General features: G+C 41.9%; 1 protein-coding gene across 11 annotated transcripts in view; it reads right to left on the bottom strand.

Annotated features, from left to right (window-relative positions):
• Positions 1-533: 533 nt before the first annotated feature.
• Positions 534-12,400, bottom strand: part of LOC118290935 (microtubule-associated protein 4) — a 73,236-nt gene continuing 61,369 nt past the window's right edge. For 5 of the 11 annotated variants that reach the window (XM_047329729.1, XM_047329728.1, XM_047329733.1 and 2 more), the window contains 7 exons: positions 10,701-11,008; positions 10,514-10,570; positions 9,576-9,668; positions 8,664-8,745; positions 8,124-8,236; positions 5,738-5,930; positions 5,320-5,472 (listed from right to left, as the gene is read on the bottom strand). In XM_047329729.1, the coding sequence (XP_047185685.1) occupies positions 5,465-5,472; positions 5,738-5,930; positions 8,124-8,236; positions 8,664-8,745; positions 9,576-9,668; positions 10,514-10,570; positions 10,701-11,008 (854 nt within the window). In that variant the 3' untranslated portion in view covers positions 5,320-5,464. The other 6 variants (XM_047329732.1, XM_047329726.1, XM_047329734.1 and 3 more) reach the window with 4 other exon arrangements.

Here is a 12,400-nt window from a genome sequence, read left to right as displayed (position 1 = left end):
AGAATCAAACAAACAGCGGAAGCATTTCATTTAAACACACTGTTTGGCTTACACAATATTCATTCCATAGGCTTTTGTTTGGTTAAAAGGTTCAATAATAAACCTGGAGAATGTCTAGTGTTTCAGGCCCCACTAGAGGTCAGTGTCTGTCTTTGTTTCCCCATAAATATCTCACACAAAACTTCTTATGAATTCAGACTTTGCTCTACAGCATCATGTTGGTTTATGTTTACATATAAGCCAATAACAAACTCTGAAATTGCCCACTAAAGTAAAATATTGCATAATGAATAATGTTCTAATAATAATGTTTATCTTTTATCTTACAATTTTCTCACAAACTATGTTTTAGCTAACTCAAACTAAAATTTAGATAAATAAACACAGTCTCTTTATCTAAATTAGTGTGGACCATGTGTGTTTTTTTAATTGATTTATTTTCTTATTTTCTATGTATAAGAATATAGTATATGGAGGCAACTGAAAAAAACAATTTTTGGTTCATTTCTGAAACAGGAAAAGTCAAACGCAAATGAGAGTTTTAGTTCATTTTATTTTATGTTTAATAATCACATCACTAATTAACAAGGAATCACAATAAACACTTTTTTTTTCCAAACCAAAAAATAAAATTCAAATAAATGAAAAAAAAAAAGACAAAAAAAATAATAATGAGGAGGTTCAGCAAATGTCATACTAAGTCTACCTAACACATCCCATTGTTTTTTCGTCATGCTCTGCAAGTACAGTGGATGTTAATCGGCTAGTGTTACACTTGCATGTCAGGTATGAGTACATGTAGCAGTACACAAAGCTCTACATTGCTCCGCGGACAGATACTGAGGAGCATTAATTACACAAGCCAAACCTGGCAGCTATATTAATTAGTCTTCATAATCTCAAACGAAGATGTGTTAGGGTCTCGGTGTGTGTGACTCTCCAGGGCAGGTGGCTGCTCGAGTGCAATAGTGTAGCAGCCGATGTGTGTTGATATGCACTACTCCCAAATTACAGGCTCATGCAAAGACCTTTTTCTAAAAGTCAGTGCGATCCTGAACAAGAAATTCCTGTGCACACTGTGATACACACCATCATGTGATTCTGGTGCGTTTGCTTCAGACGCATTCATCTCAGTTCTCTAATCAAACAAACCTACAGAGGTCACTGTATCTTTAAAGCAAAGTTTAACAAGCTCATCGGAACATTATTTTCATCTCTTAAGACTGGGTTTGTGGACATTTTCTTAGTGCTCATTTACAAATGTGCACAACAAATACTGTTAAATTTTTCTTGAATTGACTAAATTCTATGTCGCCAGTTTGACATTTCTAAATCAAGCTGCTCTTGCAGCACCTTTGAAATAAGATCTGTTTCTCTCTACGAGATTTTAGACTTTCTGTGTCGTTATATTTAGGATCAAATTTCACATCCTTGGAGAGAACGTCCACCACGTATTTGTTTGTGAAACTGGCTTAGTTGTCACAAATCAAAAAGTAATAACCCCTTCAACCACGAGTGCACAACCATCACGAGGCTACGGAAACACAACGATAAATACATATACAAAAGCGTTGCGTCTTTAGTACAATATATCTCAAAAGACATTCTTTCACTTCAGTGGCCCCTTTCGAATGAAAAAGGCAGACCTTTTCAATTTGTCATACTAATAATGAGAATAATAGTCATAATAGTCATGATAAAACGAGTTCTCCCCCTTAAAACCATTAAAGGTAGATGGACACAGAAGCTATTCTGACCAGCCTTGCAACCCCCCCGCTGCCCACCCCCGAAGGTGATTTAGTTTTTTAAGGGCCATAAAGAGTGCATCATCAATAAAATATCTATATACATCCATGTGCAATCTCACAAGGAGCGGGAAGTAAAAACTCTGGGGTAAAAGCAAAGCTGAAACGTGGTTGTGGACAGGCACAAGGAGAACTGTAGCTAGGTGACGGGCGTGGCACAAACTGTGTTTGAGCAGCACTCAACCCTCCGCCGGCAGAAAAGCACTCGAACATTCCCTCTCTCTCTGAAGACATTAATTACAACGTATTGCCTATTTCAGTTTTAAAAGAAAAAAAACATATCTTTGCTTGTTAGCTTTATTAATTCAATCAATTTTTAAGGCATTCCAATGTAGAACGAAATAATGACTGATCATTTGAATGACTGAATTGGAAAGTTCGGGGCAGTGTGAGTCAGTTTATTGCTTGGTTGTCGTGCAACAGCTCGTTCAGAATTATGTCGATTTGGGATCACTGGTTTAAAATCACAATCACAATGAGCTCTTTGATGCATTAAAGCGTTAAGGTGCAATTTAGTCATGTCAAAGCTTCTCCACGAATCCTTATTAAAGTGACAATTTGGATTAAACTCAGTGTTTTTGGTAGTTCGGTATCATCTCTAGGGGACAGTCAATGTAGCTATGATCGTACAACTCAGAAAGACAAACTTTCTTACAAGCATTACTGTGAATTCTGTGTGACATCTTGTTAACATTTTTGTAGAGTCAAATAAAATAACTGATGGTTTTGTTGTATGGACCGACACATCTGCAAACACAGCAAAAACTGGAAGTAACTTTATCTTCATTTACCAGATCTGTTTCATAACTAGCGCTGGGTATGAAACGTTGGTACCATTAGAAACTCACTGACATATGTGTATTGTCGAGTATCAAGGTTTTCAATCCATGAAAGCTCAAATCAGACTTCCTGCCAAATCTGTAAAACTCTTACACTAATTCTTTGATCAGATGGTTCTGGATTGGTTTGAAAATTGTCAATTGTCGACAAATAATTGACAATATTCTACAAACCAACTTTTTTATTTAATGAAACTGGAGTTTTTCCCCCCACATATTAAAATAGTACATAACAAAATCATTATAACGTTATTTCATTATTATTGTATTAAGATTAATCAAATACTTAGGTGTGGTATGTGGTATTTTTTTAAGTCAGCAGGCTAATATTAACTTAAATAACCTGCCCAGAACTAAATAGGAGAAAGAAAAAGTTGCTGCTAGCTTGTGAACACTGGGAGGAGACCAAAATGGAGCCAAAAGAACAACTCTACTTGCCATTTCAACTTCATGGTAACACTATGTTATTGTTGTGTTTGCAGTTTGTAGTGCTGACAATCAAAATATCAATAAATGTGGGTCTAATGTATTGACATGCGTATTGTTCTGGAATCAATTATGGTTCTTGAATTGCAAATGATACCGAGCCCTTGTCATAGCACAAAGAGGTAAAACTGAGCGAAGACGTGACGCAGTATTAGCCGACAAGTGGATAACGAGCAGAATGTAATTCATGTATCTGAGATAATTGAACGAATAGAATCAGGAAATCTTATTAAAACAGCCCAAATCTGCACCTGGAATAAAATCTGAAAGATGAAACTGCAACCATCGTAAACTGCTCATCGTTTAGGTAACAGCACATCGACTGTCTATGATTCCCCCGGAGTTATACATATGGTACCAAAGCACAACAGACTTTGAGTTATAAGTGCACGCAGGCTCTTCCGCTCTGGGGGTGATATCATATTAATCTGGCCATGCATTAGAAAGGCAATTGGAGGCAACAGTTGGAAATACATTGCTACATGAGAAGAGGATAAAGCCTGACGATGTTCCACTGCCAACACTTCCAACACAATCTATTAGAGATGTTATGTATTCAGCTAAAGCGAGTCAACTGCCTGACAACATGCTGCTTTTACCCTCATAGAAACACCTGACACACACAAACACACCAGGGCACTCGGTTTACAGAATTTCCTTAAAACGGCTGATATCAGGTTGTTCCTAGTGTTTTATGTACCGTTCTATTAACTATGATATTCTCTTCTCTGAGCAGGCGTGAGCCTGCCTCATCATCATCTTAGTCGTTAACTTTTTTTTCAGGTAAGAAGGACAGGAGGCACATAAAAGACACATCTCCACTGACTTCAGACACATTTCCAATCTGACAACAACTTCCTCGTCCCCCTCTGGACTGCACGCTGAGTAACAGCTTCTCTACTTTGCCAAATTTCCTCTATTGTATTTCAAAAATGTTCATATTTCAAAGTGTAAAACAAACCTCAAAGCGTCTTTTTCCACCTTTTCTAGAAACACCTCCATCCTCACTTTCTTCCTCACTCAGTGTGTCGTCTCTATCCTTACTTGAGTCTTAGGTTGAGAAAAATCCTGTGCGTGTTTTCAAGATATTCTGAGTACTACCAGGAAAATGAAAGACCACCGTATTGCTTATACAGGAAGAAACATACAGTAAATGAATCAGAACTTTGTTTTGAAACCAAAAACTAAGAGGAAAGACAGAAATAAGAACTGAACAGAACACCAAAGCTCAGTTTTACACGATTTTGTCACTCAAACACATCATCACAAACACAGAGAATAAAGAGTTAAACAGCCTAAAATGTTCATACTGCCTACTTGTTGTTTAGCTTTTTTTTTTGTTTATCTCAGCTTGTTTATGGTAAGTGGTGATGACGAGAGGAAGTGATGGTGAAGATGAACAATGTAATTACTATAATATTATTGAAGCAGAGGAAGTAGTTACCGGGAACAAACAGCTCCTACAGCCACAAGGAAAAAGCAAAGCTACTGTGTGTGAGAGATAAAAGCCGTAGGTGAGTCTGAAAGGGTTTCCATGCTGCACAGGTAACAAATAAACTGCTGTTGTCCGACGGGTGGGAGGAGAAGTGATGCGGGGTCAGAGAGAGTCCACCACCAGGAAGTGAGTAAAGAGGATCCAAGACGTAACCACATATGCAAGGAAACCTTTGTCGTCCCCTATTTTCCCTTCACATAGATTCCCAACGTGGCCCAAGCTTTGTCTACACAGTCACTCCAGCCAAATACAGGAAGATGGGGTGGAAACGATGACGGTGATGGCGCATGATGATGAGCTCAGATGTGAGAGAAGAGGCATGAAGTTGATACTAGAGCGAACTATCAGATAAGTCAACAACAGGTTTAAGGTGAGGGGTTTTCATGGGGGCAGATATGAGGTCAAGATCCCGTTAAGGGGCTGCTGTTGTCCCCCCAGACCTCCACCTGAAGCTGCAGCAAGGAGGGGGCGGAGGGGGGAGTCATCACTGCATGCAGCGGCCAACGATTCAAAGAGGGAGACACTGCGACGAGACGGGTGGTGGGTTTGGTGTAGAGAATGGAAGGAGCCGTGGGGGTTGGGTCTGTTGTTGTCCTGGGGGGCTGGCCAGGTGACGATGTCGGCGCCATGGTCCGTGCGAGAGCGAGCATTCTCGCGGAAGTTGAGCTTGAAAGACTCAATCTGCAGCAGACATTTTTGGAAAGAAGAGAGGGAGAGAGAGAGAGAGAGAGAGAGAGAGAGAGGAAGGGACGGGGATAAGGGATAAACAAAAATGTATATATATACACAAGAGAAGGTGGGGGGGGGGTTGAGATGAGGAGGGCAGAGGGATAGCAGAATTAGATGCCTGTAAGATAAGAAGTCAAAAGATGATGGTGTGATCAGGACCTTTGGACTGCAGACAAGATGAATTCAGAACAAGCAGAGACAGAGTTTTACACTGCAGCCACAAAGACATGAGGATGAACAGCGCATTTACTATACAGTATGTAATGTTTAGGATGTGTGCTGGCAACAGGATATCGCCGGGGCATAATCGTCATGGTCCTTTACATCTTCCCCTGGGAAACGAACCCTGACAGTAGATGAGGCTGGCACACACGCAAACTTACTTGTCTCTGGGATGCTCGAGTCCAGAGCTTGGGGCTCCCGGAGGCTCTCACTATCACAGGGAGCCCCATCCTTCAGCCCATTCTCCTGGGCAGCGGGGCTCCCAGCCTGCCCCGGCTCGGAGCCCGGGGCTGCGGCCTGGGTGCCACTCAGGGGAGTCCCATTCCCCTCAGTTGTCTCCTGGGCCCCCTCAGCCTAGAAACACACAGCAGGCCGTGTCAATTGGTGGGGATGGGGATGGAACAACCTGGCTCCAAATCTGTACAACTACATTTATACTGTCTTTGTGAAAGTCCGAATTTAGCTCTGAATATAGTAGTTTACAAAGAATACAGGAAACTCAGTTTGTGCAAGCAAGACACGTCTGCTAAATTCTTAAAAGATCTGGAGCCAGACTTAGGTGGGGAGAGATGGAATTGTATTTTCTTTTAAAGGGTAATAACTGAAAAAGTGAACATGCCTAATGAATGCAATGATAGAAAACAAAATTGCAAAGTCAAGCGCATCGCTTAGGAATAAGGCAACATGTGAACAAATGGTTTTCCTGGGCTGCAAACTCTTCTGTGTGATCTCATATAGCCATAAAATGTTTCAAATACATTATTCTACACCAGAGGAGTAAAATATAAAACGACAAAGAGTTCTGCTACTTCTAATAGCATCAAAATTGTATTTCTTCAAGGCTTCATTGTTGAAGAACAAAACTAAATACTGTATGCAGGAATGGAAAGATAACTGATTTTGTTGTTGGAATCAAGGACATGTTTTCAAAGCTCTGAAAATAATTTTTAAAAATAGACTTCTGTTAAATCTTATCCAAAACATATTCAGGAAAAAAGAGCTCTCTCTGACAGGCTGCTATTATGTGAGTGCTATTTTTAGTCGTTCCTATGATCGTGCATCTTCACTAAGTTGCAAGGTGCAGATGATGACTGGGCAGGGTGAGGATGAGGATGAGAGTGAGGGTTGTGATCTTGAAACACAGATGGGCTGCCGTAGGCTGAGGGGACAGGTGACATCAAATCTAACTAATTTGCAAAATTGGCCAAAATAGATTTTCCGCATGTTCACAGGAACACTCCACACAATAACCCAGGAGCCTGAACCTTTTTAAATGCGCTGGACGGAGCTGACCTGAGTTTTGCTCCGCAGGAAAAAAACCCCACATTATTTCCCAAAGTATGAACAAGAGGTCAGTGGGAGAAAGGATGCAGATGGTTTATGACGGGCTTTCAACATCATCACGAGACAAGCATCAATCCATCCATCGTCTACCGCTTTATCCATTTAAGGGTCACGGGGGCGCTGGAGCCAATCCCAGCTAACATTGGGCGAGACTGGTCGCCAGCCTATCGCAGGGCCACATACAGAGACAAACAACCATTCCCTCTCACATTCACACCTACGGTCAATTTAGAGTGTTCAATTTACCTAACCCCATTCTGCATGTCTTTGGAGTGTTGGAGGAAGCCGCAGAACCCGGAGAGAACCCACGCATACACGGGGAGAACATGCAAACTCCACACAGAAAGGCCGTGGTTGGTTTGAACCGGGATTCAAACCCAGAACCTTCTTGCTGTGAGGCGAAAGTGCTCACCGCTACACCACCGTGCAGCCCCAAGACAAGCATGAAAAGCCAATATTTTTCTTCACACTGAACACAGGTATCTCCCTGACACAGTTTTATATATTAACATGCAGACACACAGAGAAGGAAGGAACTGAGTCAGCAGCAGTGTCCTTCAGACAAATATCTTCTAATGATCAGTATATAATAATGTCTTAAGGATGTTTCTTTAGCTTAATATTCAATCGATTACTTGTGAATGTCTAATGTTATATAGAAAAAAAATATATATTTATAAAATGCTTTTAGGCTTGAAGTCTGGTAGCCTTTCAAAATCACTGTAACGTTACATTTACCTCGATGTACAAATGTGCTGTAGATAGAACCAGAATCAGAAAGTGGATTAACTATGACTAGATGTGCAGCTGTGCATGTTTTATATTCATAGGAGGGAGGAAATAGAGCTGTAGTAGATTAAAGTAATATGGACACTGGGTCAGCTGCATTATACACATACAGTATATTAATGGAGGCGAGTCATGCGATGCACACTGTGCTGCCATCAGGACTAACTCAAGTAGATGCCACTATCAGTAAAGTGCAGTTAGCATTGGACCCATTATGAATATTTCTAGGAAGAATATCTGAATTCCTGTTTTGCTAATGTGCCATCAACCTGAAGCGTTTTCACTGTGACTAGCTGGCTCATCAGAGAAATTCCAATCACCTCAACAATACGTCAGTTTCAGGGATTCTACAAAACAGCAGTCCAAAGCATCAGCACACAGACTAAAGGATGTCTGCACATGTGATGATCTCACCTTGGTATTCCCACCACCAGGGGAATGACTCACATTGTCCATGGAGCCCACTTTGGACTGAGCCTTTTCCCTAAAGTTCACTTTGCGGGACTCGATCTTCACGACCCCGCCACCTGCAGCACACATGGGTAAATAGTCAGATGATCAAACGAGCTTACGCTTTTAAGGAGATGCAAAGCAGATGCAGTTTCTACAAAGTCTTCTTCTCTGGAAAACGGTAGTTCACTTTGAGGCAAGTAACAGAAAATTGTACGTCCTTATTGCGTATCATCATAAATGTTGTTACTGGAGTTGAAAATAAGCGATAATGCGATCTAAAGCGTGATTTTAATTTCACTTATTCAAATGAAAATGAAAAAAAGTTTGATTTAATACTTTTGAATTATACTTGGGACAGGGTCACTAAACATAAATTGAGGCAGGTTGTACACGTATTATACAGACTCCACAAACTGCATCCTCCAAAATGACCTGAAGTTGAGGCAACATTTCTCTAAGGCAGCTTCAGTTGAAACGTTAGACCTTCAGTTCCCGGCTCACCAGGCTTGTGCTTGATGTTGTCCTTGGATCCGCACTTTGACGTCACCTTACTCAAATCCACCTTCTTGTTGAGTATCTGCACCTGTCAAATGTCACACAAGATTGTTTTTAACCGACATACTTTAAAAAAAAAGAAAAAGAGGCTTGCTCGAGGGGTATAGGCAGTAATACCTTATAATTCAATTTCCTTTCACTTTTTGAATTTATCCATCATAAGATAAGCGGTGATCACTGCATATTGCCACTTCCTCCATACTATGGCGATAACCCACTGACAAACACAAAGTATGCAGATCACGTCGCTTCCATTATGATGAAATGTTGAGCTCTGGGAATTTAGACATGGGCCAAAAATCACCAGGAAACAAATGCTTCAAGTTCACCATCAATGAATCTCATCAAAATTCAAATCTAATACCTTATTGTAGGGAAGTAATTTGGACACCAAAAGAAGAAGCTGAGGACAGGACAGGAAAAACCCAGAAAAACCCAAATTCACTGAGCCAATCAGAGGCCGACTGGTGTTTAGTAAGTTAGTGACAGGGCAGGACAACACAGGAAGAGTTTAAGGAAGCAAAGGGACTGCGAAGCAGGTTGTGGGTAAAGGCTGCTACATCAGGCTTGCTCGCATGCTGTCCAGTAAATCGCGATTCTGTCAAATTCCAAGAGTGGCATTTTTGCATCGGTGGCAGTGAGTAGCTCCACTTTGAGGGAATGCCTTGACTTCTTTTAAAGGCTGTCACATTTCATGTACAGCTTCATCAAGCTGCCACTTACAAGGAATGTGAACCCTTTTTTAGGAGCAAGGAAAATTAGTTAAAGTTTTCATCTCTGTTGTTCTTCTGAGCTGCTTAACTGAGTCCAATTGTTTGACTTCTTGGTTGCTCTGGTCGTGGACCAGACAGTACTTACATTCCCTCCACCAGGCACATGCTTCATATTGTCCTTGGAGCCCAAGCGTGAGGTGACGTGGCTGAAGTCCAGCTTTTTGGAGACTAGCTGAACCTATATTGGACACAGCATAGCAGCAAGAGGGTAGAGCGGAGCAGAGGAGGGGGCGACGTGAGAGGAGACGAAAGGAGGAGGAGAAGAGCGGAGGAGTAGAAGAAAAAGAACAAAAGAGAGTAGGATAAAAAAAAGAAGAAAGTAGAGGAGAAGTCACCGTCACAGGTAGGGTTAGAAAAGAAAGGACAGGGCGAGGGAGCAAGGTTCACCTGGGCAAAATGGCTGCAGATATCTTAACTAATTCAGGAATGCGTCCCATCGACTGCTGGGCAGTTAAAATATGTTGCCATTGGAATAGAAATCAGAAAAATCCAGATATTGTTTTACCAAAGTCTGGAGAAAAAGGAAGACAGGAGCCACTGAAGGCCTCACAGAACTTGCACACACACATGCACGACACATGACACAACATGTAAACGTCTGTCCCCGTGCAGGAGAACTCAGTGACGTCTCAGAACAGGTGTTTGATGGAGACAGAGGACACTTACACACAGACTGACAACTGGCGTTATTTGGATTAGAGCAGGTTAGGCTGCTAGTGCTAAGAGACGAAACCTGACACAGGAAATTTGGTACCCAAGTAATTGTTTCAAACATGTTCCCACAACCCTGAAACTGTGTTTGTGTTTGAAAATACAGTTTTACCTCACAGGACACTGTAGGCATTTTAATCACACAAATGCCTGTGTCCAGTAAATATTCAGACTTTTTCCCCCCTCTACAGTTCAATTTAATAAAAAATAAATAAATACATGAACAAAAAAGACGTGAGGAAAAATAGAGTAATAAGAGCGAGGAGGAGGAGAAAACGTGGTGATGGTGATGAGGATGGAGAGGGAACTCACTTTGCCCTGGCTCGTTTCTTTGGAGGCAACACCCCTGTTCTGAGAGGCAGATGGCACCTGAGGAGACAAACCCACCCTGGGTCAACAACAACAACAACAACAACAACAACCAACAGAAACAAAACTAGACGATTCAAGAAGGTGAGAACTGTACGTAGAGACGGGGTGAAGCCACAGGAGGACCTACCTTCCCTCCTCCAGGCTGGTGCTTCATGTTGTCCGTAGAGCCGATCTTAGAGCGGACGTTGCGGACGTCGGGGGCAGGTGCTGTGCCGGGGCGAGCTGCGGTCCTCGAGGAGGTGGTTGTGGTGGTAGCTGCGGTTGAGGTCGCAGCCCGGGGGGCGCGAGGCACCGCGGGCTTCTTCTCTGACACAGTGCCAGAGGTGGAGGACGGTGTGGCCGGCTTAGCGGCTGTGGTTCGGGTGCGAGAGGCAGTGGTGGTAGCGGCGGCACCAGTGCTGCGGGTGGTGGTGGTCTTGGGTTTGGTAGAGTCAGCTGGTGGGGGAGAGAGAGAGAGAGAGAGAGAGAAAGAGAGGCAGGGTTATTATCCCTACATACATTATCTCAAGAAACCTTGCAGACCTAATTTAGACAAAACCATGATATGAAAGTAAGTGTGACAAGTAGGACCAGAAAGAAAACAAAAAAAAAGAAATGGGAGGAAAACAGAACAGTAAATCAGTAAATCAAACCAGAAAGAGGCGGAAAGAAAGGAGGATCATTATCTTTCATTCAGACCTATCTGAATATTGAACTTCAGGATCTCGATGACAGTTCCCTCCTACTTTGGCAAAACAGAAAATCTATAAATATGACAATATGTTTTGGGTACTTTTTGTAGCAGACTGAAATAAACAAATCATTATTTCATCTTGTCAGACATTACCAATGGATAACTGGCTTTATTTTCTGTAATTAATAGACAATATAGGATAACCACCTGTATTCTTTAACTTGGTGAACTTTTTGTGGAATATATTGCCCACATTTAAATCTCCTCATGTACGAGTGAATGCATTTTTGCATCCTTTACTTGCAATGCAAAATTTGCACCAAATACAATCTGTACAGTTCACACATACTTTGTGATATGTATTTATTTGCTGAAGTGCTGAAGCAGGCTGAACCACATGCTCCTGCTGTCAATCCTCCTAGCGAGTCGTTGGCACGGTATATCTCCAGCTCCTATTAAGACGTGTTTAAATGAAGCAAACCTCCCGCTTGCCTCCGTGTTTCTAAAGAGTAATTTGACATGCTACACGGACCCTGGCCGATTAGACCACCCGGGACTGGATCAGCAGGAGCTGTAAACTCCTGTCAACAACACGGGGACAGTAATCCATAAACTGCTGCGGTGAAGGTTTTTTTTCACACTCCGCGCCCTTTCAGCAATAAAGCCTCCCTCTCTATGCGAGCCTGCCCGGCATTGTGCTGGACGAGCAGGGTGTGTTGCACTGTCACACTCCTGCTGACAGCTCTCCTGTTGCCAAAATATAAATTAATCTGTCGACAGGAAGCGTAAAGCTGGGACGGCGGAGGAAGAGGAGGGAGGGAGGGAAGAGTGTGCCGAAAGCAAAAGCACAGAGTAAAGGAGAGCAAGGTCAGACAGTAGCTGGAAATACTAGACAGCACTGATAGCATTATGATTACTGCCCTTTGTAATGGTGTGTATATATATATATATATATATATATATATATATATATAGAGAGAGAGAGAGAGAGAGAGAACAAATTATTACAATTTGATCATATTTTCGTATTTCACCTCAACGTTGTGTTCAATTTTCTTTTGACAGTTTTTGTTTTATGTGACTTTTCCTGCAGGCATGTGCTAGAATAGGGAATTACACAAAGACTGAGAGCTTTCTGTACATAATCACAAGTG

The sequence above is a fragment of the Scophthalmus maximus genome, chromosome 21, assembly GCF_022379125.1.
Source record: "Scophthalmus maximus strain ysfricsl-2021 chromosome 21, ASM2237912v1, whole genome shotgun sequence".
In the NCBI taxonomy this organism is placed as follows: domain Eukaryota; kingdom Metazoa; phylum Chordata; class Actinopteri; order Pleuronectiformes; family Scophthalmidae; genus Scophthalmus; species Scophthalmus maximus.
Note: the sequence above shows the minus strand (reverse complement) of the source record. Positions and strands in the feature narration are given on the sequence as shown.